Source organism: Chlamydomonas reinhardtii, chromosome 6 (assembly GCF_000002595.2).
Source record: "Chlamydomonas reinhardtii strain CC-503 cw92 mt+ chromosome 6, whole genome shotgun sequence".
Classification (NCBI taxonomy): Eukaryota; Viridiplantae; Chlorophyta; class Chlorophyceae; order Chlamydomonadales; family Chlamydomonadaceae; genus Chlamydomonas; species Chlamydomonas reinhardtii.
The window spans coordinates 1,253,427-1,279,222 of record NC_057009.1 but is presented as its reverse complement, the minus strand read 5'-3'; the positions used below and the strand labels follow the sequence as shown (position 1 = coordinate 1,279,222).

General features: G+C 67.2%; 6 protein-coding genes across 6 annotated transcripts in view; 4 read left to right on the top strand and 2 right to left on the bottom strand.

Annotated features, from left to right (window-relative positions):
• CHLRE_06g258226v5 (uncharacterized protein) overlaps window positions 1-1,070 on the bottom strand; it is a 6,323-nt gene extending 5,253 nt beyond the window's left edge. Inside the window, exons 1-3 of the mRNA XM_043062739.1 lie at window positions 745-1,070; window positions 447-490; window positions 152-273 (exon numbers count right to left, since the gene is read on the bottom strand). Of these exons, the coding sequence (XP_042923445.1) occupies window positions 152-273; window positions 447-490; window positions 745-982 (404 nt within the window). The 5' untranslated portion in view covers window positions 983-1,070. The remainder of the gene's footprint in view (window positions 1-151; window positions 274-446; window positions 491-744) is intronic.
• Window positions 1,071-1,129: 59 nt separating this feature from the next.
• On the bottom strand, window positions 1,130-11,010 carry CHLRE_06g258200v5 (uncharacterized protein). The gene is made up of 13 exons (XM_043062738.1): window positions 10,663-11,010; window positions 10,356-10,426; window positions 9,972-10,151; window positions 9,606-9,752; window positions 8,951-9,460; window positions 8,499-8,676; window positions 8,244-8,302; window positions 7,903-7,999; window positions 7,401-7,517; window positions 6,876-6,963; window positions 3,272-6,696; window positions 2,496-2,898; window positions 1,130-2,289 (listed from the first exon to the last, which is right to left on the bottom strand). Exons 1-13 carry the CDS (start codon window positions 10,861-10,863, stop codon window positions 1,223-1,225), a joined length of 6,543 nt encoding a protein of 2,180 aa, XP_042923444.1. The 5' UTR covers window positions 10,864-11,010; the 3' UTR covers window positions 1,130-1,222.
• Window positions 11,011-11,350: 340 nt separating this feature from the next.
• CHLRE_06g258150v5 (uncharacterized protein) lies at window positions 11,351-13,233 on the top strand. The gene is made up of 2 exons (XM_001696301.2): window positions 11,351-12,321; window positions 12,820-13,233. The coding sequence occupies exons 1-2, from the start codon at window positions 11,604-11,606 to the stop codon at window positions 12,942-12,944; spliced, it is 843 nt and encodes a 280-aa protein (XP_001696353.2). The 5' UTR covers window positions 11,351-11,603; the 3' UTR covers window positions 12,945-13,233.
• A 117-nt stretch (window positions 13,234-13,350) lies between these two features.
• Window positions 13,351-19,436, top strand: CHLRE_06g258100v5 (uncharacterized protein). Its single transcript, XM_043062737.1, has 5 exons — window positions 13,351-13,601; window positions 13,768-16,096; window positions 16,302-16,716; window positions 16,880-16,947; window positions 17,084-19,436. The coding sequence occupies exons 2-5, from the start codon at window positions 13,772-13,774 to the stop codon at window positions 17,144-17,146; spliced, it is 2,871 nt and encodes a 956-aa protein (XP_042923443.1). The 5' UTR covers window positions 13,351-13,601; window positions 13,768-13,771; the 3' UTR covers window positions 17,147-19,436.
• Window positions 19,437-20,760: 1,324 nt separating this feature from the next.
• Window positions 20,761-23,210, top strand: CHLRE_06g258051v5 (uncharacterized protein). The gene is made up of 2 exons (XM_001696302.2): window positions 20,761-21,463; window positions 21,545-23,210. Exons 1-2 carry the CDS (start codon window positions 20,942-20,944, stop codon window positions 22,736-22,738), a joined length of 1,716 nt encoding a protein of 571 aa, XP_001696354.1. The 5' UTR covers window positions 20,761-20,941; the 3' UTR covers window positions 22,739-23,210.
• A 211-nt stretch (window positions 23,211-23,421) lies between these two features.
• On the top strand, window positions 23,422-25,796 carry CHLRE_06g258000v5 (uncharacterized protein). Its single transcript, XM_043062736.1, has 6 exons — window positions 23,422-23,855; window positions 24,017-24,088; window positions 24,295-24,432; window positions 24,627-24,882; window positions 25,022-25,275; window positions 25,546-25,796. Exons 1-6 carry the CDS (start codon window positions 23,685-23,687, stop codon window positions 25,606-25,608), a joined length of 954 nt encoding a protein of 317 aa, XP_042923442.1. The 5' UTR covers window positions 23,422-23,684; the 3' UTR covers window positions 25,609-25,796.

The window sequence follows — 25,796 nt, the reverse complement described above, 5'->3', positions numbered from 1 at the left end:
CTCCCTCCCTCCCTCCCTCCCTCCCTCCCTCCCTCCCTCCCTCCCTCCCTCCCTCCCTCCCTCCCTCCCTCCCTCCCTCCCTCCCTCCCTCCCTCCCTCCTTCCTCCGCATCACGGACCAGGCGTGTGCGCCTGCACGTGCGCCGGCTCACCAGTTGAGCTGCCCCTCGGCCTGCTCGAACCAGCCCCACTCCAGGCTGAACATGACAGTCTTGATGCCGGCCGCCTGCATGGACTGCAGCGTGGAAAGCAGCCGAGAGCCGCCGCCGGCGTCCTGCGGGGGGCGGGAGTAGCAGGGGCAGGGGGGGCAGGCCAGGTCAACGCGGCGCAAGCAGCCCTGCGTCCCGAAGAGGACCCAGATGTGACAGCTGCCCCGTGCAACCGGCGCAAGCAGGCGCAGCTGCGTGAGGGTGCAGTGCTGCATGATGCTGACACGGCTATACTCACTTGTACTTTGATGATGCCGACGAGCTCCGAGTGGAACAGCGTGCCTGCATGTCGAGGCGCAGCGGGGTGCAGGTACCGTGTGGCGGGGCGCGCGGCGCTTCAGCTCGAGGCAGTGCCTCCGCCGACTGGAAGCTTTGCCCCCCTGTCCCCCGCCCGCAGCTTATTACGTGGCTCTTGTGCTCAGGTGCGACTGCGCATTTGAGCTAGGGGTGGCTCGCACCGTCCCCGCCAAAAGTCTCGACTTCTCCCAGACAGAACAACTTGGCATTCTTGCCGCACCAGTGGATTTATAACTTACCGAAGATATCGCCAACCTCGGTCGTGCGCACAAAGCGACCCGAACCCCCTCGCAATCGCGAAACGAGCGCCGTTAGTTTGGCGCTGCCGACGTGCTTGCCGCTGATGTTCGATGTTCCTCCCAGTTCATATAAAAACAACAGCGCCGTGCCCACGAGACAGAGCGACGCCGCGAGCAGAAGGACGCGCCCGAAGCCCCAGCCTTCGCGTGCCTTTCGCGATGCTCCAGATATAGCCATTTTCCTAAAATGTATTTCCCTTAGACAGGTATGCCCGAGCGCATCCGCCACGAGGATTAAGCGAAGAAGCAAGTGCAGTAGCTGCAACAGTCTGTCAAGCAAACTGTCTTTCGGGCCGGCAGGCTTCAAATATAAAGACACATCTTGGGGGTTGCAGAATTACATGTACGCCCAGTCGTCTAACGAGCTTGCGGAGGTCGCATCCTCCCGTACAGACTCTGACGGTGGAGCGGGGCGGCCTCAACCGCTGCTCAAGGCGGCGACAAGCGCATCTGCGATCGTGTCAACCAGGCCCTCGCGGTCCCGGGCCAGCCCACCATCCGCATTGCCTGCCATTGCCGCCGACGCGCCTGGCACCGCCTGTGCTGCGGCAATGACCACGCGCGCCACCAGCGCTCGAACGTGCTCCTCAAACACGCCCACCGCCCCCTCCACACCCGCCTCGCCCCTGGCCCGTGCACCCGAGCCCGCTACTGCCGCCACCGCAGCGCCGCTACAGCCGGCCGCGACTGCGCCCCGCAGCTGCCCCGAGCTCCGCAGCTGCTCCACCACTGCCTCCGCCAGCTCCGCAGGGGAGCAAGGCAGGCCAGTCCGCGCCGGCGGCTCCGCCAGCGCCGCCACCTCAACAGCTACCTCCGCCGCCGCCTCCGCCGCCTCCGCCGCCGTCCAGGCGCTCAAGCTGCTAAGCCGGCTGACGCCGCCGCCGCCGCCAGCCGTGTGCTGCGGCGGCACCGGCGAGCCGCGCGCCCCCGAGCCGAACAAGGCGGCGGCAGCTGCGGCGGCCAGTGCCGCGCGCGGCGTGCCATCGCCGGCGGCGGCACCATTGCTGGCAGCGGCAAGGCGCGAGGGTGTACCTGACAGGCCGCCGCCGCTGCCGCCAGCACCCCGCAGCCGGGCCGCCCGGGTCGGTGAGCCCACCGCTCCCAGGCCATCCACTGCCGCTGGCGCAGGCAGCGCACCAGCACCAGCAGCACCGCCGCCGCCGCCGCCAGGCCGCCACGCCGCCGGGTCTCCACCGGCCGCCGCATAGTGCGCCAGCGCCGCCAGCATCAGCCGCCGGCCCTCGCCGCCGCCCTCGTCCAGCCCCAGCGCTCGCTCCGCCACCTCCGCCGCTGCTATAGCCTGGTCCTCCCACATAGACGCCGCAGCAGCCGCGCGGCTGTAGCCCGCACCCGTGCTGCCGCCGCCGGTGCCGGCAGCGGCGGCGGCGGCTGATGCGGCCGCCGGCTCGGCGCCGCGGGCTGCGCGGATGAGCTCTGCGGTCTGCCGCACCGCCCGCTTGAACTGGTCCAGCGTGTGTATGCGGCCTGAGGGGTGTGTGGGGGCGCGGTACATGTTTGCGTGTGTTGTGCGGCATTGTCCTGAGGAAGTCGGCTTCAGAATATAACCCAACACCAGCCCAGGGCGTAGGTGATCGCCGCGCGCGAGCCGGCGTGTGGGGAGTTGCAACTGCCGCGGTGGCAGCTGTCGTATACGGACTGACGCGCCTGACACGGCCGTGCCGCCGCCTCACCTTCCAACGCGTGCTGCGCCACCGCCGCCAGGGACACAGCCACCGCGTCCTCGCGCCGCCGCCGCCGCCGCTCACCGCCGCCCTGTGCGGCTGCACCCGCAGCGCCCGCCCCTGCGCCCTCCGCACCGCCGCCACCACCACCACCACCACCACCGCCGGCCACAGTTGCAGCAGCCCCAGGATCTGGTTCCGGAATCGAGGGCACAATGCCGTACATAATTGGATCCAAGGCTCGAGAAGAAGCGCACGGGCTGGGGCCAGAGCCGGACCCAGAGGTGCCGCCTCCAGCGGCCAGGAGTGCCAGCGCGGCGGCTGCGCCGCCGCGGATGTTGGCTCGTGCCAGTTGGCAGCCACTGCGGCGGCGGAGCATGCCGGAGGCGATGCTCCGAACTGTTTGTTGCGCCTGTGCGTATGTGTGTGTGGGGGGGGGGGCGCGAGGTTGTAAAGATGGTTGGAAAAGCGGTGCAGGATGCAGGGGGGTGGGGTATCCGTTCATGTGGAGAACGGAGTGATTGAATCACAAGTATGAAGGAGGGGTGGTGCAAGCGCGGCATTAGTCGGCACATGTGCAGGCACCCATTCGGCGCTGCCCCTTTTTCGTTGGGCGCGGGCATGCACCCCCGCCCCCGGGTCCAGACTCCAGACTTCAGACAGCTTTTGCGTCGATTCAATAACAGCAGCAAAGGCCGGGCGGGTCAGGGCGGGTCAGGTGCTGAGCGCGGCAAACCGGGCGCCTGTGCAGACCTGTGCAAACCCGCGAGAGCCGCCGTACGCACCTGCAGCAGCAGCTTGCGCCCCCGCTCCATCTCAGCAGTGTTCAGCTGCCCACCAGAACTGAGGCCCAAGCCCGGAGCCGGCGGCGGCGCCAGCTGCCCTGAGCCCGCGCCCCGGCCGCTGAGTCCCGCGCCCCCGCCTCCGAAGCCGCCTCCCGTCGCGGCCGGCGCCGGCGTGCCGCGCCGCTGCCGCGCCGGACTGCTGCCGCCGGCCGCCATTGCCGCAAGCCGTGCAGACAGACCCGCGCGCTGCACACCGCCACTGAAGGACGGCTCCTCGGCGGACGCAGCTTCGGCAGGGCCGGCGGGGCTGACCGGCTGTGGCGGCTGCAGCTGCGCCGCCGCGGCTTCCAGCGCCAGACGGGCTGCCTCCGCCAGCGCCCCGGCAGCCGCGTCGACGGCCGCGGCCGCCGCGACAGGCGGCACCCCCGGATCCGCCACCTCAATCACGTGCCTGGACGCGAGTGGCGCCGGCACCGGCACCTTGGCGGGCTGCAGTGCCGCCGCACTCAGCCCGGACGGTGGCCGTGGCGGCGACGGCGGCAGCCCCGCCGCCCCGGAGCCCCAGGGCGCAAAGAGGCCGGCGGCACGGGCGGCGGCCATGGCCGCCTCAGCCGCCGCCATGCCTCCGTCAGCGGCCTCCAGGGGCCCGGCGGAGCCGTCGCCGTCTGCAGCCGCAGTCCCGTTGTCGCCACTGCTGCCACTACCGTTGCTGTTGTTGCTGCTGCCGCCCCCAAAGAACGTCAGGAGCTCCTCCGGCAGGTCGCAGGCGCGGTGGCCGCATGTGGCGAGCACCAGCAGCGCCGGCCCGGCGGCTGCGCCCGCACCCGCGCCCCAGCCGCCACCACCTGCGGCCGCCGCCGCCGCTGCTGACGACAGCTGCTGCATGAGCACGCCCCAGGCCAGGCTGGCGCAGGTGCGGCTGTAGGTCACCAGCCTCAGCCCGCCACTGCCCCGCCCAGAGCCCGGCTGCCGCGGCCGCTCGCCCCCGCCCTCCTCCGCCTCCTCCTCCTCGTCGTCGTCGTCATCATCGGATGAGTCTGAGTCCAAGCCCGAACCCGATGAGGACGGCGACTCGTCATCCGACACAGCGTTGAAGTCCATCCCGCCAGCCTCCGCCGCCGCCGCTGCTGCCCCTGCCGGCGCTGCCGCAAGCGTCACGCGCTGCTCCAGAGCCCAGGTGTCAATGGCCGGCAGGAACAGCACTCGCAGCGGCGGCGGGGCCGCCAGGCTGCCGCCAGCACTTCCACCGCCATTGGCCCGCTGGCCGGCGCCCGCCGCAAGTGCCTCCGCCACCAGCGCCGCCACGCCCTCCGCCGCCGCATCATTGTCGTCACCGCAGCCGCCGCCACGGCCACGACTGCTGCCGCCGCCCCCGAAGCCTCCGACGCCGCTGCTATCCCCGCCGCCGCCACCCGATCGCAGCACGATTGCGGGCAGGTTGATCGTGTGTATGCTGGCAGGAGCGATGCCGCCGCCGCCTAAGCCGGCAGTTGCGGAGCTGGGGTTACTGAGCAGGCGCAGCAGCATCGCGGCCACAGCGTCCTGGCCGCCGCCGCCGCCCGCGCCGCACAGCAGCAGGTGGCAGGCCGGCGGCCGCGGCCCCGTCAGCGCGCTCTGCAGCTGCAATGACACCAGCGGGGCCCAGGGCGCCAGGCCGCTGCCCTCAGCTGCTGTTGCCGTCTCCCGACCCGCAACATCAGCAGTCTTCTGGAGCTGCTCATGGCCATCTGACGCTGCCAGCGGCGCCGCGGCGTAAGTAGCAGCACCGGCACGAGTAGCTGTCGACAGCTGCTGCACCACCCCCGCCGCCGCCAGCTGGTCCAAGAAGCGCGCCACCGCACCCGCCGCCGCCTCCTCCAGCCCAGTCCCCGCCAGAGCGCCCGCTGCCGCAACAGCAGCCGTGGTCGCGGCAGCAGAGGCCCGCAGCGCGGCCGAACCCACCGCCACGCCTGCGGCCTCCAGCTGCGCCATCGCCTCAGCCGCCGACGGCGCCACTAGCGCAGCCACGTGCCGTGGTGGCGGCAGCGGCAGCACCGCCGTCATGGCGGCGGCGGCCTCGCGCAGCGCGCAGGGCTTCGGCGCTGCCGCCAGCGCCGACAGCCAGTCCTGCTCCTCCACGCGCACACATGCCATCCAGTCGTCCTCCTGCCCCTCCGGCTCCTCTTCCTCGTCCAGACAATCCAGCTCCAGGGCTGTGGTCGTGGTGGCAGCGGCTGTGGTGGCTGTAGCGGCTGTATCTGCCGCTATGCCAACGGTCCGGATCGGCGGCAGCGGTGCCAGCGCTTGCGCGCCAGGCTGTGGCAACAACTCGGGAAGCGGCGGCAGCGGCACCTTGGCCTGGTCTTTGACGGCCGTTGCCTCAGCGGCAGCGGCGCCTGGCCCCGGTGCCACCTGCTGCGTGTCCGTTGCCGGGCCCTGCTGCTCCTGCTGCTGCGCCGGCACTGACAACCCACCAGCACCAGCACCAGCACCAGCACCAGCACCAGCACCAGCACCAACACCAGCATCAGCACCACCACCGCTTGGCCGGGCAGCACCACTCGGCGGCACAGCTGCAGCCGCGGCACGCCGCGCGGGATCGGACGCCGCGGCCGTTTCACCTGCAGCTGCACCTCCAACTGCAGCGTCATGCCCAGTTGCGGGCGCCGGCGCAACAGTGCTGTCGTACAGCGCTCCAAAGCCCCGCAGCAGGGAGGCGAAGCCCCGCCGGGCTGCAGGGGCTGCAGGCGGCGGAGCCGCCGGCGAACCGCCGCAGGCGTCCGCATCGCCACCCGTACCCCCCGCACCATCCCCGCCCGCAGCTTCGCCGGCTTCGTGCCGAGCACCCGCCGCTACACCCGGCGCAGCGGCATTCGCCTCCGCCTCCTCCATTTGGCTGTCCGCGTGGATGTCCACAACAGCGCCAGCCGCAGCCTGTGCCTGTGCCGGAGCCTGTGCAGGAGCCTGTGCCTGTGTCTGCGGCTGCGCCCCCAGTAGGTCTGCTGCCTCCGAGCCGGCGGCCTCCTCCATGTCCACATCGCCGCCGCCACTACCGCCACTGCCGCTGCCGCCATGGGTGCCCTTGCGCTCATGCCCCTCCTCCACTGCCTCCAACTGCCGCAGGCCTGCCGCCGCTTGCCTCTCCCGTTCGCGCCGCTCCGCCTCCCGCTGCCGCTCCGCCTCCGCCTGTTGCTGCTGCTGCCACTGCCGCTCCTGCTCCGCCCGCAGCCGCTGCTCGCGCTGCTGCCGCTGCAGACACCGCAGACGCCGCCGCTCCTGCAGCGCCGCCCGCCGCTGCACCAGGGCCTCGAGTGCGGAGGCGCCGCCACCGCCGCCGCCGGCACCACCACTGGCGGCCGCCGCCGCGGCAGCGGTGCCGGCGGCGCTGACGCTGCGGCGCACGGCGGCCAGCAGCGCGGAGGAGCACAGCGCCTGCAGGTCCGCGCCTGCGTGAGCGTGGCGGTGATGAGGCGTCAGACTGTGTGCATGCCGCATGAACATTCAAAACAGCAGGACAGCCGGAAGTACACATCGGCGTACCGCACCAGTGCACTCGCGCGGCTGCAACTCCATCGGCGGCCGAACACACACGCCCCCAAGGCCGGCCACACATTGTCTGCCTCACCTGCATATCCCTCCGTGGCCGCCGCCACGCGCTGCAGCACCCCCGGCGGCGGCGGCGGGCTCCAGCCGGCCGTGTGCACCCGCAGCACCTGCGGCACCCACACCCGCACACACAGTGTGTTGAGGAGCGTTCAGCACTCAATACACCCCGAGAACTACGCAGGAACAAATGCACCCCAGACGTGCGGGGTGGGCGCTTCTCCTCTAGACGTCAACACGCAGCTCATAAACACCAAGACAGGGAGCCACACACACACGCACACACACACACACACACAGTCACACACACCCCAACTATCACACAGCACCACCACATGGCACATCAGTGTGTGAGTGCCAGGGACCCTACGCCTACGTGCCAAGCGGTACCCGGTAACCAGGCGACTGACTCACGGCTGCTTGCGAGACATGCGCATCGGGCTGCACGGCCCCATTTCGCCACCAATGTACACACCAACACATCCTGCAACCTCGTGTCCCCGGTTTCTAACAGGCGAACGCTGTGCCGCCTGGCCCCGCCGCGCACCTGCAGCCTATCCTCGCTGCTGGGCAGCCCGAAGCCCAGCTCGCGGTCGAAGCGGCCGGGGCGGCGCAGTGCGGGGTCCAGGTGGTCGGGCCGGTTGGTGGCGCCGATCACAACAACCTGCGGGGCGCGCAAGCGTGTGCGTGCAGTGAGTGTGTGTGTGTGTATATGTGTGTGTAGGGGGATATAGCCGCGTGTGTGTGTGTGTGTGTGTGTGTGTGTGTGTGTGTGTGTGCTCTGCAGGGGTACCCGTGTGGCAAGGCGTATGTGGGTAGCCGTCCGTACAAGACGGGTGGGGGGAGGGGGCAGTTGCCTGCGGCCGGCGGACGTTGGGGCGGGTGCTAGAGTGCGCAGTGGTACGGTAGAGTGCGCGGCGGTGGCATTTCCCAACTGCACGGCTGCTTGATCCCTCCAGTGCGGCACCTCAACCCACCCGCCATATTCACCCAGCCCGCCCCACTCCCACCCCTGCTCCCCCCTGCTCCCCCGCCACCGCCCCGCCCACCTGCCCCCTGTCCGCCAGTCCGTCCATGAGCGCCAGCAATGTGGCCACCACGGAGGCGTAGATCTGGTCGGCGCCGCCCGTGCCCGACACAGAGCGCCTGGAAGAGTGGGGAGTTGGGAGGGGAGGAGAGGGCGTGCCTGTGTATGTAAATACCAGCCCAAGCTACTGATTCCAGATGGGGGAATCCAGGCATACATGCAGAAGGCGGCGGCATCAACATGGTGCATGGTGACTGGGGGAGCGGGTTCGATTCCACACAAACCCTGTCATTTTGACGCCCCATCCTAACACCACGACACCCCTCGCCCCCCCACCACCTCATGCCCCGCCCCGCCCCCCACCTGGGCGCCAGTGCATCCAGCTCATCCAGGAAGATGATGGCGGGGGCGCGGCGCCGGGCCTGGGGGGGGGGGGGGGGAGCAGGGGAGAACAGCTTGAGCGGCGGGGCGGCGGGGCGGCGGCATGGCGTGCGCTTTATTGCACGACCCTTTGGCAATGGTCAAGCCAGCCCAACCGGACACACACACACACACACACACACACACACAGCGCACACACACACACACACACACACCACTAACCACAACCCCACCCACCTCCTCGAACAGCAGTCGCAGTGTGCGCTCCGCGTCGCCGTGGTACTTGCCCAGCACGTCGGCGCCGCCCCGCGCGAACAGCGCCACAGGCACCGGGCTGGCACGAGCCACCTCGCCCGCCAGAGCCCGCACCGCCAGCGTCTTGCCGGTGCCAGGCAGCCCGTGAAGCAGGATGCCCCTAGAGGGGGGAGTGGGGTGGGGGCGGGGTGGAGGAGTCGAGCGGTGAGCGGAGGGGGCGGGTGTGCATGGCGGAGGGTGCGCCCCAGCCCTGGTCCCCCACTGCTCCATGCTATGCTCTTCAGCAACCACGCACGCTAATGCTCTTCCTTGCACTCCCTACACCGCTGTGTCCCTCTTTATGCTCCATAAACCCTCGCACAAAGCCCCACACAGACACCCACGGCACGGCAACCACCCACCCACACACGCCCGCCGCCCCATCCCCCCCCCACCTGGGCGGCGCCGCGCCCGCCAACCCCAGCCGCTCGAACAGCCCGGGGCGCAGCAGCGGCAGCAACACCATCTCGCGCAGCGCACACACCACCGGGCCCAGCCCGCCCAAAGCCTCGAACCCGCGCCGGTAAGCAGCCGGCAGAGGCGCAGGCGCCGCCACAGGCATCGCTGGCCCTCCTCCTGCTGCTGCTGCTGTTGCCGTTACCAGAGCCCCGGTCCCAACCCCAGCCGCTGCTACACCCGCTCCTCCTCCAGCTCCCCCTGCTGCTGCTCCTCCTCCTCCTCCTGCTACTGCTCCTCCTCCGCCGCCGCCCGCTCCTCCGCCCCCGCCTCCCAGTATCACGGGCGCCAGGCGCGCCGTGTCCTTGGCGTAGCGCCGCCGCTCCTTCACCGCAAACGCCGCCTCGTCGTCGTCCGCCTCCGCCGCCGCCACCTCGTGCGCGCGCCGCGCCGCCGCCATGCCCGCCGCCGCCACCGCCATGTGCCGGCCGATGGCATTGAAGTCAATTCTGGCGGGCGGCGTTTGCGTGTGTCAGTGTGAGGTACATACCATGCCGTACATCAGCAGGAGCAGGTGCAGTCACACAGCGTGATGGGGCACAGAGCACCGCTGCCGCAGGTCGTTCGCGCCCAACCACGCGTGTGCGTCCTCACCTGCGACGTTTGCTGCTGCGGTGCCCGGCGCCCGCCGCGGCCTCCACCCCGGCGCCAGCAGCGGCCGCGCCACCGCCACCGCCGCCGTCGTGCCGCCGGCGGTTTCGCTCCCCGGACTGCAGCCCCTCCGGCCCACTCGGCAGGCCCCTGCACCACCGGCGCCATGTGTGTGCCTCGTCAGCAGGCAGGCAGGCAGGCGCGCGGACATTAGCCCCCGGGGAACACTACGGTGTCTTGGTGCAGCCCTGGCACGACCCCGGGTGCGAGGAGCACGCACGGTATGCCGCCGCTCAGGAGGCCTCCAAGCACACCCACGACCCTCACACCCACGGCCTGCGCACCCACACCCACGACCCTCACACCCACATCTTGCGCGCCTCCTCTTGCTCCTTCTTGTACAGGTGCGCGTGTCGCGGGCAGGCGATGAGGAAGCGCGCTATGTTGAAGAAGCAGCCGCTGGCTTTGGCGCAGTGCAGGTGGTAGGAGGTGTTGCAGCGCTCCACACGGCAGCCCAGCGTGGCGCCGCGCTCGCCGCACAGGCCGCAGCTATGGGGAGGGGCAGTTGCAGGGGGAGGAGGTGGGGTGCGGGGAGGGGGGTGGCGGGAAGCGGGAGGCACGGCTCGGTAACGGGTAGGCGGGGGTCAAGGGTGACGGAGGTGAGGTACGGGTAGCCTGTGGCGGCAAGAGTTGTGGACACAATGCCTGGCAGGACCCCGCTGGAAGCACGTACACAGCGCCACGCCAGCGCACCGCAGCTGCCGCCCCCGGCGGATGGCCTTGCCGACGTTCAGCAGCGTCGTGCCGTCGGAGCTGTGGTACACCTGTGGGGTCCGGGCGAGGGCCGGGCGGTTGAAAAACGACGTGACAGCGTGCCCCTAGCATGCCAGCCTGGTGAATTCAAGTCCACCGCACAGCAATCCCATAAACCTTGCTTCTGTACGCCCTGCCGCTGTTGGGGCCCCTGAATTGGCGGCATTCTGCTGAACGTTCTAATCGCTTAATTTCAATCATGCTCTGGGAATTGACAAGCTACAAGCATCTCGGTGTGCTGCATTACCTCGGAGCTCCACAGGGCGCAGAACCGGTGCACAAAGACGTTGTTTCGGTTTCCATCCTCGATAGGGCCCAGGAAAGCACCCAGACTGCCATCACAGGCCTTTTGATCCTGGCCGCAAAATGCACAGCGCTCGTTGGCAAGCAAGCGCGGCGGCATTGAACCTTTCCGCTCGGGTTCCTCCTTTTCCGTGCCGTCCGCCATGGCATGTCCTGCCTAATTCATGAATTGTTACAATGAGAGGATGACAAATGGACCGCACGGCCCATAGACGATTGACGAGTCGGTGTTTGGTGCAGACAGCTTCTAACAGTTTGTGCTGCGCGCGTGTGCTGCTGCTAGCAGCGGGATTATGCAATCAGTGTCGACAGAATACTGAAATTGTTGTTCTGTGGATTGGTCATGCATGCCACCAGGTGCGTGCCCCCAGTGCAGGTGCCCGCCCACCCAGCGTCCCCGCCCGCGAGGGCCGGGAGGGGCCGGGAAACCCTTGACTTGTGCGCCCAAGGGGCCCCCCTCCCCGCCTCTCAAGATTCTGCGCCTTTGGAGGTTCCTGTCGTGCGAGCACGGCGTGAGGCATGTTGCCAAACCCGGATGCAGCCGTGACACGCTTTGATTCGGACCCTTCAGGATCCGCAGGAGTTTGGGGCGGACAACACTTCCAATATACATACACTATGCCGTCTGAAAACCCTCTCGTGCTCGTTGCCGGCGCGCCCGGCGTCGGCAAAACTTCACTCGTTCGCGCGTTTTCCGGATCGGCAGCTCCAGCAAACTCGGATGGCACCGCACAGTGGCATATTGAAACAAAATACTATCGCACTGATGTTAACGTCCGCGAGTGCTCCGATGCGTCAATCGAGGCCAGCACTGGCAGCCAGCCTGAGGCGCTGGTGGTCGCATTCAGCCTTAAGGAACCCAAGACGTTTACAACAGCTCGGGCAATGGCGTGCCTCTTCGATCTGGAGGCGGTGGAGGTGAAGCTGCTCGTCGGCACGCACGCGGATGCTCTCGCTCCCAGCGCCAGCGCGGCCGAGCGGGAGACCTCGGAACAGCCCGCCTGGTTCCAGGAAGCTGCAGACTGGTCTATACAGAACGGCTTCGAGCTCATCATCTGCTCCCCCGCCGTACTAGCTGTGGACGCGGCGTTAACGCTGGATGGCGACCGGCAGGGCGTGGCGCGAGTGGTGGAGGCCCTGCAGGCCCACATGTGGCCCAACCTAGAGCTTCTTGACAAGGGCAAGGAGGCAGCCGCCGCGGGTGGTGCCACTGCCTTGGAAGCTGCTGGCGCCTCCGGCAACGACGACGTGGAGGAGGATGCGGACGCGGCCGGCAGCGGCTACACGGCGTTAGGTGGGGAGGACACAGCGGCAGCAGCGGCAACATCAAGCAGCGGGCTTGATGCGCCATCTAAACCCCAACTCACCTCAACAGCACGAAACGCGGACGCCTCTGCCACCGCCAACGGGGGTTCCAAAGCGGCGGGCGGTGAGGCCGGCAAGCCAGCAGCAGCAGCCCCGGCCATTTCGGAAACCGCACCTATGGGCGCCGCACCAAAAGCCGGGGGCCGGCGCGACGAGGAGGTGGAGGACGAGGAGGCGGAGGACGAGGAGGCGGAGAAGGTGATGGAGGGGCTGGAGAAGCTAATGGAGGAGATGCGGGGTAAGTCACTGTTGTGTGGTGGTGGACGAGGGGGAGCGCTTGAGCAGCAGCTGGGGCACGTGTTGGGTGAGGCACACTGGGCTCTTGGAATCGCCTCATGGGAATGCCCTCGGAGCTGTGCATGGCACGGAGCTGCTGGCGTCATGGTGATGCGGCCATCAGGGCACCATGGGCCGCGCTCACGGTGATAGCTAGGACCGGGCCCTGATATACCGCTACCGCTCATGTGGCGTCCTCGGCGCCGCGGCAACGGCAGCAGTCGGAGCGGAAGGCGGCTATGGCGGTCGGGGCGCGCGGAGCCCGTACCGGGTGGTGCTGAGCCGGAGCCATGCAGCCAACTTCCTTGGCCCACGTCACCTACCCCCTCCCTCCGCCGCCATGCAGCACCGCATCGCATGTTCACATTTGCAGGTGTCCATGTTCCTGCGCACCGCTGGATCGCCGCTGCCGAGGTCACACCTGCGCACGGCGCTCTCGCTGTGCCCCCTTCCTGCACAGGCCACAAGGACCGCCTGGGCGTCATGTCGGACGAGGAGCGGCGGGAGCGGGCGGCGGACCTGGCCATGCGCATGATGGCCATGATGGGGATGGAGGACGGCGAGGACAGCGACGATGACGAGTAGGCTCGTGACCTCCGGGTTTGGGGCTGCGCTTTGTTGGGTTCGACCGGACTTGTCGGTCGGCATGGCTAAGGAAGTGGGCAGCTGCCCGGTGGAGATTTGACGGGGCCGGCCTGCAGGTGCAATCCGGGGTGGAGTGTGGCCTGGAGTACGATACGGTCCGCTATGGGGTGGCGCTCGTGTGCGCAGGGAAGGAATGCACGTGTATGCGCCTGCAGTGCGTGCGATAACCCGCAAGCAGACGAGTTTTCCTGGGGACCGATGAACATCAGACCTGTAACAGTTGCAAAGGGCCTTCTTAGGAAGCTGGCTAAAGGTGCCATCGAGGGCCTAACCAGCATGCATGGGCGTGGCTGGCTCTCGCATTGAACAACATGCTGCCCAACTCCGTGTCTGCCTACTTTCCACAATACAGTATACTCAAAAGGACCAGCATAGTTGTAGGAGTCGCTAGGTAATATATCTTCTGCTCAGAGGGCAACTCCTTGTAACTTCGCAAATCCCCCTGCGTTGCGTCTTCGGACTCTGGATTGGCAGCGCACAGTAAACGCATTCCTCATAGCATCCATAGTGGGCCGTTATGGGCGTCAGCTGCACTTAACTGGCCGCACCACTGCTGACCCACGAATCTTCAGCAGCGAGGCACCCGCTTCGGACCAGGTGGGCGTTTCTGGTTGCTTTGTTTGTCCGTTAACTCCCCTTGCTGCCTTTGGGAGGGCTTGGAGCCGTTTCGGCGGGGCTCTCAGATTCGGCGCCGCGCCCTGTCACTGTCAGTCCTCTTACGCCTCGGAGCCTTTTTCAACGCTGTCTCATTGTTGTTGTTCAGGTAAATGGCGTATCAGACGGCTGCGCCGCAGACTGCGTGGGGCGCCGCAGGCGCCGGAGCTGCCCCGGGAATGTCCGACCCTTACTATGCACAGTATTACGCGGCATATGGTTATGGTAATGGTTATGATTACTCGGCGTACTACCAGCAGCAGGGGCAGGCCTACGCTACCGGCGCTGCTCCCCCGGTCGCGCAACCTCCGCCAGCACCCCCGTCCTCGCCTCCCCCGCCCGGCGCGGAGCCGGACAAACCAGCTGATGACGAGAAGCCGCCGCCACCTCCACCAGGCGGACCGCCACACGCTTCTGGCACCGCCAGCGCCAAGCCCGCGCCAACCGCGCCCCCGCCGTCTGCACCTGCGGCCCCAGGTGCGGCTGCAGGCGTGACGCCCGGTGCTGGCTCGGCCGCAGGTGCCGCGGCTGCAGCCGCAAACGGCGGCTATGACTCTGCAGCCTACGCACAGTGGTATGCGCAGTACGGGTATTACGGCTACGACCCGCAATATGCGCAACAGTATTGGCAGCAGCAGCAACAGCAGCAACAACAGCCGCAGCCGCAGCAGGCCTATCCCTCCCAGCCAGGCTACCCACAGCCTAGGCCGGGCGTACCGCCTCCGGCGCCGCCTAAGGGCGACCCGCCGCCGGGCACGGGTGGCAAGCCGGTCCAAGCCGCTGCGGGCTCTTCCAAGCCCTACTCTGGCGTTGTCGACTCGTACAACGCAGCGCCGCCGCCCGCAAACCTGTACGGCCACCAGCAGCAAAACGGCCACCAGCAGCAAAACAACCGCAACCAGCGCACCGGGCTTACAGGCACCAACATGACACCGATAGGGCCGCGGCCGCCGCCCGGCGACCCGCCTGCGTCTGCCACTGGGCAGCAGCAGCTCACGCCACAGCAGCATGCGGCCGCGGTTGCCGTGCGCTTCAGCCGGGCACCGTTTGTCATTCGCCCACAAATGCCCACCGGCCGGTCCGCCGCCGCGCCCGCTTACATCGGCGTCGGCGGCGCCCCCTCCACCGCCGCGCCGGGCAAGACTGGCGTGGCCGCTGCCGTGGCGGCTGCGGCGGCCGGGGCTGCAGCTGCGGCCGCAGCCGCCAAGGCCGGCCCCGCCGCCACAGGCGGCCCCGCGTCGGCGGCAGGCGGCGGCAACACGCAGTGGCCTCCCAGCTTCACGGCTTGGGTGACGCGCTGCTTCAACGCGGCTCGGCTGCGGGGTGTGCCGGACAACCGGTTGTCTGAGAAGCTGATGGCGTACCTGGACCAGGTCAAGTCCGAGGGCCGCCTGTGGACCACCGACTGGGACACGCAGGCGGTCATGCTGCCAGACGGCGCGGCAGCTGGCGGCGGCGGCGGTGCACCGGGCGCTGACGGCGGCGCGCTGTCGCCGTCGGGGCCGCAGGGCCGCAAGCGCAACCGCTGGGGCGACGTGCCGGCGGGCGGCAGCGCGGGCGCGGGCGATTACCGGTCGGCGGCCGGCGGTCGCGGGTATGAGCGGTCGCAGGACGTGGACTCGGATGAGGAGGACTACGGCCAGTACGGGGGGCAGCACCACCGCCACGGCGCGCCCTCGCCGCACGGCGGCGGCCACCAGCACCTCAGCAACCGCAAGCGCAAGAAGCTGCTGGCGCTGGAGGCGCGGCAGCACCAGCGCGGAGGCGCGGCGGCCAGCCCGCACGGCCACGCCTACACCACAGCCGAGGAGCAGAAGCGCCGCGCGCGCGCCGGCCGCTTCGGCGACGGCCGCGCCGCCGGGGCCGGCCGCTACGGCGGCTCGGAGTCGGACGACTATGACGATGACGACTATGAGGATGACGACCGGCGCTTCGGCGGGGGGCAGGTGGTGGTGGGCACCAGCAACAACCTGGAGAAGTCCTACTTCCGTCTCACCTCGCAGCCCGAGCCGTCCTCGGTGCGGCCGGAGCCGGTGCTGTGTCGCGCGCTGGACCGGCTGGTGCGGCTGATCGCGTCGCGCGAGGCCACCTACTTCTACTCGCTGGACCAGTTCAAGGGCATGCGGCAGGACTGCACGGTGCAGCACCTGCGCAACGCGCTCACGGTGCGCGTGTACGAGGCGCACGGCCGCAGCAGCCTGGAGTACGGCGACGTGGCGGAGTTCAACCAGTGCCAGGCGCGGCTGGGGCACCTGTACGCGGACGGCGTGCCCGGCTGTGTGGCCGAGTTCACCGGCTACCGGCTGCTGTACGAGACGGTGCACGCCGCCACAGCGGGGCGGCGGCACGCCGGCTCCATGACCAAGGCGCTGCTGCACACCATGCGCAACGTGCCATCGGAGCTGGCGGCCGCGCCCGAAATCCGGCACGCGCTCAAGGTGCGTAGGGGCTCAGGGGTTGGGGCTAAGAGCGCACGCCGCACGGGATGAGTGACAGCGCGAGGTGAAAAGACCGCATCGGGGGCGGGGGTTCGGATAGGCGCACGCTCTACATGCCGTGCCGGTTCTGGCTCCTGCTGCTACCATGGCCGCCAGAATGCTCTCTTCCATCACCACCTGCGCTCGCCACCCCGCACCCGTGCAGGTCCGCGAGGCGGTGATGAGCTTCAATTACAGCGGCTTCTTCCGCCTGTACGCCACCGCGCCGCACCTGGGCCGAGCCATCCTGGACGTGGTGGTGGAGCCGCTGCGCTGGGCCGGCCTCAACGCCTTTGTCAAGGCCGCCGACCTGCCCGTGCCCGTGTCCGAGCTGGCGCTCATCCTGGGCTTTGGGCTGCAGCCCGCCCGGCCGGAGCGGCGGAACCAGGCGGCGGACGGCAAGGAGGCGGAGAGTGGGAAGGGAGGGGAGGAGGAGAAGAAGGACGAGCAGGCGGTGCCGCTGCCGGGCTGCCGCTTCGCGCACCTCGCGGGCGACGCCGCGCCCGTGGAGAGTCAGGAGGAGGCCACCCAGCGCTGCGCGCAGTGGCTGGCGGAGCACGGCGCCGTGGTGGTGGAGAAGGGTGAGCGTGGGGGGCTGGTGTGGGTTAGGGGGAAGTGGCGCCAGTTGGGGTGGCTGGGGCGGGGGCTGCCGAGTGCTGCAGTGCGGGTGTGCGCCTATGTCATTGCCTGGGTGCCGACCCCTCCCTTCCCGCCGCCCGGCTTTTCATGCTTGCGCACAAACAGGCTCGGAGCTGGTGCTGGACACCAAGGCCTCACGCGGGAAGATGTTTGTGCCGGAGGTGACGGTCAAGGTGAGCCAACACTGGCGCGCGTTAAGGGGCTGGGCTGCGACGCTTGTGAGGGAGCCGCGTTGTGCAGTGTTACCGGGCTGCTTTGGTTCTGGTGTGCCAACCTAGACCGCTGACCCTCCCGTGCCGCCTCGTGCAGATTGAGACCGGCGACCTGAGCGTCACCGACTTCCTGTCCCGCGCGCGCGTCGCCGTGGAGTAAGCGGCAGGCGGCGCCCGCCGCCCCCGACGGCCCCGCCAGCAACTGGAGCTGCTCGCCGCCGCCAGTGCCGCCGCCATCGTTGTGCCTGCGTCGTCGTCATGAGCTGGATTCATCCATTGCCTCGCTCCGTCTGTGTGCGGTACGCGGCGTACCTCCGTATGCCGATCTGGTTGTACCGTGCCGATCTGGTTGTACCGTGCAGCCACTGCCTCGGCAGCTTCTGCTGCTGCTGGCGATGGCGCTGTGCCGTCTTCGTGCGTGCGTCCCGGTGGGCAGCGCCGCCGCCTGCAGCGCGCGGGCGCAGTTACGCGTGCGGCGCAGGAGTGCTTGTGCCCTGTGCTGCTGCGTCTGCCACTGCTGCTGCGGAACTTCGGCGTGTGCATGCAGCTGGCGGTTCTGCTGCTGCGGATGTGGGTCGCGTCGTGTCTTCCTGGTTGCACGATAGCTGCAGGTTCTGCACCGCCGCCGTCGTCTACCCTGCGTTCGTCGCTTTGCATTTCCGTCGGCTGTGGCACACAGCACAGCAAAGTTCTACGTCACAGCTCACAGCTCAGCAGCATGCGCCGGCGTTGCGGCCTGGCGGGGTGGCATGGGTCCGCGTGTTGGTGGCGGCAGCAGGAGCCGTGGCCGCGGTGCTGTGTCCGGCTGCGGCTGCTGCTGACGTTGCCGCTACAACGACAAGCGCATGCTATCCGGCAGATTGAGCACAGTCGGGACACCGCCTGCAGTCAACCCTTTGACCCCCAGCACCCCAGCACGCCTGCTGGCGTCGACGAGCGGCAGCGGTGCGCAGCGAGAGTGCCAGCCCGGCAACCCTCCGTCCATATCAGATGCAGGCATCGCGCGCCAACGCCCGCAGCCAAATTACAAATGCCCTTCTGCACTCGCTCACTTACAGCTTACACTCACAGCTTTCACGTTTACTTGGTATTTTGGCTCATGGTATTTTAGCACAGGAGGTAACAGGTACGCACGTCTGAACACAGCATTGCACATACGCACGCTTCAAGCGCATGAGGCGGCGCGGCAACGAACGGCCGTGACCAGCGTTGTGGGCGCACTCGGCCATCATACGGCCATGCCGAGCCCACGCTGCACCACCAATGCCACTGCTGGGCGCTGCCCCTCCGGGCTGTGCTTCTAGCTTCCCTGGACGCGCCGTCGCCTGCACGTGCGCGTCCGCCATGCCCTCCCTCCATCATTTCTGTGCCTGAAGCCCGCACCCCGCGGAGCCTGGGCTGCCTTTTCAGAGAGGCGTGCTCGGCGGCCCCGCACCCACCCATGGGGCCGCCGGCTGCGTGCGACATCGACGTCTTGCTGCCGGATCGCGGCGGCGACAGCGGAGGAGGCTGGGCGAGGAGCAGCGCCAGGTCAACGTCTACACATCTGGAGCGGGGCAACAGCGCCGCGTGGAGCTTGACGCGTGGCGCCTTACAGGAGGCAGCTCAATACTTCGTCAACAGTCTACAAACGTGGTGAGCGCAAGCATCGCTGGTCGGCCTTATGGCGGCGGCTGAAGGCGGCATGAGCGTGGTGTGGAGGGTGACTATTGGGGCGTCTGTGGCGTGTCATCTCAGCAGGACACGTGTTGTGTATTGTCAGGTGCAGAGCGGGTCATGGGGTGGCCGGGAACTGAAATGGGGAACACCAAGGCACTGCTGTGCATGCTCGTAATCTGGGCGACGATGCGAGGGGAATGCAAGGCGAGTGTGGGGTATTGAGACACGAAGGGGGTGGGGCATGATGCTAAGGTACTGTGGGGTTGTTGAAGTGCATGGGTAGTGCATGCATGTGCGGGTTCTAGGGCGGGTAGGTGCTGGCTTACCTTCAAGGATATGGGCTGTGGGATTGCATACGCAATGCATGGGCTTGTCGTTTGTCTTGAGGGGTGCGGAGGCACCCAAACGAATGCCGGACTCGAAGGTCAAGGGTGCAGTCACGGGGCGCAGCCTGTTGGCCTATGTCTGGGACATCGTGTAAGCCGTGGCTGTCTTGTTGTATTGGAAGCACGGGAGGGCTGAGCTTTATTGACTGATTAGGCTTGCAGCTGGCTAAACCACGAAGCGTCCATCGTGCCAGCAGACCACAGGGTGCAGCGCCCTGATGCCGAGAAGTTGCCCCTGGGAAAAGGTTTCCGGGCAGCCATATGCCGAATGCCGAAGCTTTCCAGCTCCGCAAGCAATACACGTGGTGGCGCAAGGGTCGTGGGCGGTGGTGGTAGCAGACATCGGCACTAGCTGTCGGCGGGTGCAGGCAAGGGCGGGAGCGTGCTTAGCAGGAGCTACCGGGCCCCCAACTGCCAGCTTGTCAACTGTGGTAGCAGCAGCAGATACTGGCGGAGGCGTGGGCCGCAGATGCCGGCTTGCGTGCGGCCGCCTCCAAACCCTGGGCGGACAGGGCGGACATGGAGGCCGCCGCAGAGCAGGCTGAGGCAGCACGACTGGCGGTGCAGTTGAGGGGCAACAGAGGAAGGGGCGGAGGGACCCGAGGAGCAGAGAAGCAGCTGTGTTGCGCCGAGAGCTAGCTCAGGGGCGAGGGGGGGCTCTAGGTGAGGCGGGATCAGTGTACCGTACGGTACGCAGGGCAAACAAGGCAGCACCCCCTGCACAGCTCTCCCGGACGTCTGGTCCCGCTGGTTGGCGTGTCAAGAGCCGTGTCTGCACCCACCTAGCGCCAGGCACCCCATGGGTCTATAAGTACGGGGGTGCCACACCTCAAAGCGAGGAAGTCAGAACCTGTGGAACCTGTGGTTGGGCCAATGTGCGAAGAAATCTGGTTCGGCCCTTGCCACAGTAGAATGGAGTGAAGGAATGCTCCGAACGTGCAGGATCAGACTAACGGAACGGCGCGCCGCACGTGTCGGGCAGGTTGCGTGCGGTCCCGATGGCCGTCCGTTGTACCAGAACGCCATGCTTCTGCTCTCAAGGTTAAACCTATCCTCATCGCGGATTAACCAGGATTAACCTCACAGGCAGCCCGGTGACCATGCCACCCACGAAACTTTCATGCCACCCTCGAAACTTTCATCCACGAAACTTTCATGCCACCCACGAAACTTTCATGCCGTGATGCTCCTGCTGTGCGCTATTTCTTCAGCAAATTGCGGCAGTGGCTACAAGGTGCCAGCATCACCATGCACAGGGCGGATGCGGCCGTGCTGCACAGGGCTGATTCCCCGTGCCGCTCGGACCGCCGGCCGCGTCGGTCCGACGGCGGCGGTGCTCAGTGACGTCCCCCGCCTTGCCGCCGCCGCACCTGCTACAGGGGCTGGCGGAGGTCTGCCGCGCCTCGCTTGGCCCCGTCAAGTTTCACCTGCCCCAACCGCACCTGCAACCACAGCAGCACCAGCCGGAGCGCGTAGCGCTCTCCAACAGCCGGGGCGGCGCTTAAATCTGAAGGTGCTGGCGGCTGCAGAACCGTCGCGTAACGGCAGCACCAGAGACAAGAGCAGTAAAAGCGGCGGACGGGCGGGAAGCGGCGGTCCAGGCGGAGGCCGTTGGGATGGCGGCGGCAGGACGAGTGGCGGCGGCGACAGCAGTGGCAGTGGCGGTGGTAGGGCTAGGGGTAGCGGTAGCGCGCGTGACCCTGCGGACGACTTGATCGTGTGTCACACTCTGGAGGACCTGCAAGCAGTCATCGAGAAGCGGCTAGCGGCAAGACGTGAGAACCTTGTCAGCTGCCTTCGGCCGTTGCGGCAAGGTGCGTGGACTGTGAGGCAGGGGCAGGGTTGACGGGGGAAGCAATTGTGTCTTACCTGCAACTTAAGGACGTACACGGACTGACACAAATTCAGTAATGTCCCTTCTGGCCCCTTCGCGCCCTGCAGCTAGAGTCAGTACTCGCCGGAAGGCCGCCACAGCCGCGATCCGCGCCAGCATCATTGCGACCCTCACGCCTGCTCTCCTTCCTCTCGTGCCGCGCATCCGCAACCCGTTCGGCTGCAGCATTCCGCTGTGGGTGCTGGCGAAGGCAGGGGCTGCCAGTGACGAGCGTGTGGAGTCACAGCTGGCACCGGTGCTGCTGCAGCGGCTGGGGGATCCAGTATTGCTGAAACATGCCGCACCTCAGAGCCTGGCGAACGCGCTGTATGCCTTGGGCAAGCTGCGCGAGGACCAGCAGCATCGGGGCTCGGGCTGGGACCCCACCGCATCGGCGCACCTGACAGCGCTGGCACGTGCTGTGGCCTCGCGGCTTCGTGGGGCGTGGGGGCACGGCTTCAATGCCCAGGATACTTCGAACAGCTTGTGGGCGTGCGCCAAGCTGGGATACCGCGGCTCAGAACTCTCGCTGCCGCTGGCGGAAGCGGCAGCAGCCCTGGTCCGAAGCATGCGTCCGCAAGAGCTGCCCAACACCCTGTGGGCGCTCAAGGCCCTGAGCTGCACCGGACCGATGTTTTAGGCGGTGCTGGAGACTTTGTGCGGAGAGACGCTGCGGCGGCTGCGGGCTCCAGAGCTCGCTGCAGCGTTCAAGCCGCAGGAGCTGACCAACATCCTGATGGCGCTGCAGGGGCTGCCACAGATTGGACGCCAGCAGTCAGAGCTGCTGGCGGCGGCAGTAGCAGCTGTGGATTTGCAACGGGACTTTGCCGGTTACAACTCACAGGACCTTAGCGACTCGGCCTGGGCCCTGGCCAAAATGGGGTATGGGCAAGGAACAACGCCCCTATCCTCGAAACAGAGCCAGTGGTATGCGGCGGCGGTGGCAGCAGCTCAGCGGCCCGGGGTCATGGCCAGCGCCAAGCCGCAGGCGTGGGCCAACCTACTGTACGCGCTGGCGTTGGTGCGCTATCAGCCGTCGCCCACTCTGCTTGAAGCGGGTGCAGCATCTGTCATGGAGAGCGGCACTGCACACTCTTGCGCCATCACGCTTTGGGCGCTGGCGGTGCTGCAGCTGCGCCATGCCGGCGTGGAGTCAGCGGTTTGCGACCGGCTGGGCGAGCTGCTGTGGCTACATCCGGCGTCGGTTCCTGTGCAGCACCTATCCAGCAGCCTGTGGGCCCTGGCTGTGCTGGCAGGCGGTGGTGGCCCTGCTGGCCTGGCTGCAGCTCCACTGGCCCGGGCACTTGCGGAAGAGGCCGTGCGGCGCCGCAAGGATCTTACCAAAGGCGGTCTTGCGCAGCTCTGGCAGGCCCGGCAAGAGTTGGGCAACGAGGTGGAGGCTCTCACCCGTGGCCCCGACGTACAAGCCGCGATGGAGGCGGCGGTGGCTGCCACCCAGGCGACAGGATCGAACCCCAGCAGAACGCAGGAGCAGGCGGCGAAGGCACTTCTTAGTCTGACGCAGAAGGGTCTCCTGCCCATCGTGTCAGTGTGGACGGAGACGGCGGTGGAGGGCATGCTGGGGCGTGTGGATATCGTGACGGACTGGAGCTTTGGGCGGATGGTGGCCGTGGAGGTGGACGGGCCGATTCACTTCCTTAGAGGCCGCAAGGGTAACGTGTCCGCGGTAGACGGTTCCACGGCCCTACGCAACCGGCAGCTGCAGCGGGCATTTGGGAAAGGTAACGTGCTGTATGTGCCGTACTGGCATTGGAACGGGCTGAAGACGCCTGCCAAGCAGGAGGCCTACCTGCTGCGGCGGCTGCAACAATAGAATGTGCGGTCACTAGCACTGCCACTGGCGTTGGGCGAGACACCAGGAGACGGAGGAGATGCTACTCGCCGGCAAATGCAGCGGATGAGTTCGGGGGGGGGGGGTATGGCAGTTGCAGTAGCAGTACAAGGGGTGCAGCAGTACCACCAGCAACAACAGCGACAGAGCCCCGCCTGCACCCCAGCTTTACCGGAGAAGTGGAGCAGGGCTGAGGTCCTGTGGGGTGGCTGGTGGCCTGATCCCGCTGGTGGGGTGGCAAGAGCTGCATACGGGTCTGCACCCAGCATGTGAAGCGCCTGGTATTGGCGGACAGAGACCTATACCCCGCGGAGGGCTCCTTGGGCGCATGCAGCCGATTGAAGAAAGGTACATCATCCGGCGCGTCATTACACGCGCGAAGAAATCTGCGCGGGAAAGTGGACCGGGTGGCACGTGGAGCCGCGCAAGGCCGCTCGTGTAACAAACTGAGGTTCAAGGGACGAATCTCAACCGCACGCCTGTCTGAGAGTCTGTTGGAGCAAGGGACGTCGCAGCACTCAGGACCGCCGAGCTGGTGCCAGCATGCCGGGGTCCAGCGGGGTCACTGTGCCAGCACTGGCCTGCATACACATGAGACGAGCTGACAAATCCTGGAGGAAAATTGGCACTTGACTTCGCTGTTATAAGCTACGTATTATCTCGCACAATACTCAGATAAATACAGGGGGAAGTCTGTGCCACTGCTTGTCTGCACCAACGCACAATTATACCACTCTTTGATTATCTGTGTATTAGATTGACGTCTGTTTGACAGCAACCACAGCAGTCATCAGATAAATCCAGTGCGCTTCTGCGAGGCGGGGCACTGCAGTTTGCGCGCGGCATTCCAGCGCAGGCTTTTGCGAGCAGCGGCGCCACGTAACAGGATTATAACTCGCGTTCCGCAGCAGCCCAAACCGCTGCCAGCATGTATCCAGCCCATGGGGGCGGGCAGTTCTTGGGGCCCGTCGCCACCGCCTGGGGCCCCACCTCGCCGTTAGGTCCAGCGCTGCTCCTCGCGATCTGGGCTTTCACCGTTCACGCCCAGGACCAGCAGCAACAGCAGGCTGCATCAGCATCTCTGACATGTAGACCACAGGCAAGTGTGAGGGCTGCGATGCCGGGACAGCCAGCGGGAACTGCTGGCACGTGTTTTGCCTCAGCACAACGGCACATCTGCGGGCTGCTAACGCTAGCAAAGTACAGGCACAGTCTCCCACGTGGGCCATAAGTGCGTTCTTACGCCTGCCGCCCTTGCAGGAGGGCCTGCCTCTGACGCAGCCCTACCCACCGGCGTACTTCCAGCCCACGCCGCTCCCAGTCTGCTCGCAGGTGGGCTGGCACAACAGGCGGGGCTGGGGTTTGGCCCTGCTACGCCAAAGCTGTAATTACCACATGCACGTTCAAGTTACACGGCACGGTTTGGGCTATACTTCCATCCTCTGGCCGGCCACCTCCATAAGCAGCGCCGGAGTCCGGTTCTTGTCTCTCGCCCACGTCTCCTCCCCGCTCGCCCCTGCGTGTACCACGGCCTGCAGTACACCTGCAGCTGCTGCAACCGGCAGCACGCGCTGGGCATCTACCGCTCGTTGCGACCTGCCATGGAGGACGCGGGGTTCAGTCGTGCCTGCCTGGCCTGGCAGACACGCATGGCGTGCCGCGTGTGCGACCCGGAGGTGAGCGTTAGGAAAGCACAAGGGGAACGGGACGACATCGGGAGAAGAGTGTGTTCGGCCTCATACAATCTGCCATGACGTTGTGGGATAAGAGCTGGGAGGACGGTACAACAGCCAGGTATCAATTATGGGTCCCTAGGGCATGTCAAGCGTCCGCCCCTCGCGCCCTCCCTGCTGCACAACACCCACAACAGGTAGGCGTGGGGCTCAAGCCCACGGTGTGTCGAGACACGTGCGACGCCTGGCTGTCCGCCTGTCGCGAGGAGTTTTACAGCTTCGAAACCGCCACCTCCTCAGCCTTCGTCGGGCGAATGCAGCCGTGCACCAACCCGGCGGCCCTGGGCGCGGGCAGCGCGGGGTCGAGTGACGCGGCCGCCGCGGCGTCGCCGCTGCTGTGCTCGCGGCTTGGAGACGTGGCGCGGACGGGCGAGGAGCTCTGTCGGGAAGCAGGTGGGGGTGTGCGCGCGCGGGCACGTGTAAGAAGGTGGCGGTACTGTGCAATGCCTTGACTCTCCAGGTCACAGCTTGCAGCCATTGCAGTGTTGGTGTTACTGACATGGTCGCCTTGCACGGCTGTGGAACCCCCCAGGCTTTGATGTTGCGGCGCCGGGCGACGGCGGCCTTTGCTTTGACGGCGGGCTGGCTAACGCCGGGGCGGCCGTGTTCTCCACCGACATGTGTGTGGCACAGCCGACCAGGCGGCGCGCGCAGCAGCACGCCAGCAGCGGGCGTGGCGGGGGGAGCCGCCCGGATGACTCGCTGAGCCCGGCGGTGTACCTGGTGGTTGCGTCGGTGCTGGGCGCGCTGGCGTGGCTGGCGTACACCACACGACAGGGCTTCCAGGTGTGCATGTGCCTGTGCGTGTGGGGTGTGTGTGTGTGCGCGTGTGTTGAGAAGAAGCGGGAAGGGTTGAGCGCGTGCGTGAGCGTGTGTGCCTGTCGTGCAAGCATGCAGCCCGTCGTTGCACAGCATACATGCAGTTGTTCTTGTGTGGGTATCGTTGAGGGCGCAGCGCACGGCTGCCTGTGCAACGGGGCTTGCCTGTTCTGTGCCCCGCGCCGCCGCACGCGCTCAGCCATGGCCCGCCCTGTGCCTTCGTGCTGTGCCCTGCAGGCTCAGGAGGATGAGCGGTTGCGGCAACTGCACTGGCGCCAGCTTCAGGGGCGCACCGACTGAGGCGGGTGCCGTGGGTAGCATGCAGCTGCGCGGAGTGCCGTGAGGTGTAGAAGAGCGCGAGGCAAGGTGAAGACCTGACTGTAAGACCATTGCATTGGTGCACACGGCGGACGTGAGCGCCAGGCGAGATAGTGTGTTGAGGGCAGCGGGCTGGTGTCGTGTAGAAGACGAGAGGCGGGTGAGTTGAA

Coding starts and splice junctions, on each gene's coding strand:
- CHLRE_06g258000v5 (XM_043062736.1), top strand. CDS start 23,685: ATGTATCCAGCCCATGGGGGCGGGCAGTTCTTGGGGCCCGTCGCCACC. Junction 23,856..24,016: donor CTCTGACATGTAGACCACAG/GCAAGTGTGAGG, acceptor CCGCCCTTGCAG/GAGGGCCTGCCTCTGACGCA. Junction 24,433..24,626: donor GCCGCGTGTGCGACCCGGAG/GTGAGCGTTAGG, acceptor CACCCACAACAG/GTAGGCGTGGGGCTCAAGCC.
- CHLRE_06g258200v5 (XM_043062738.1), bottom strand. CDS start 10,863: ATGGCGGACGGCACGGAAAAGGAGGAACCCGAGCGGAAAGGTTCAATG. Junction 9,461..9,605: donor CGCAGCAGCAAACGTCGCAG/GTGAGGACGCAC, acceptor GCCGCCCGCCAG/AATTGACTTCAATGCCATCG. Junction 8,000..8,243: donor CTGGATGCACTGGCGCCCAG/GTGGGGGGCGGG, acceptor CCACTCTTCCAG/GCGCTCTGTGTCGGGCACGG.
- CHLRE_06g258100v5 (XM_043062737.1), top strand. CDS start 13,772: ATGGCGTATCAGACGGCTGCGCCGCAGACTGCGTGGGGCGCCGCAGGC. Junction 16,717..16,879: donor CGCCGTGGTGGTGGAGAAGG/GTGAGCGTGGGG, acceptor GCGCACAAACAG/GCTCGGAGCTGGTGCTGGAC. Junction 16,948..17,083: donor TGCCGGAGGTGACGGTCAAG/GTGAGCCAACAC, acceptor CGCCTCGTGCAG/ATTGAGACCGGCGACCTGAG.
- CHLRE_06g258150v5 (XM_001696301.2), top strand. CDS start 11,604: ATGGCGTGCCTCTTCGATCTGGAGGCGGTGGAGGTGAAGCTGCTCGTC. Junction 12,322..12,819: donor GCTAATGGAGGAGATGCGGG/GTAAGTCACTGT, acceptor CTTCCTGCACAG/GCCACAAGGACCGCCTGGGC.
- CHLRE_06g258051v5 (XM_001696302.2), top strand. CDS start 20,942: ATGTCCCTTCTGGCCCCTTCGCGCCCTGCAGCTAGAGTCAGTACTCGC. Junction 21,464..21,544: donor CGGAAGCGGCAGCAGCCCTG/GTCCGAAGCATG, acceptor CCGATGTTTTAG/GCGGTGCTGGAGACTTTGTG.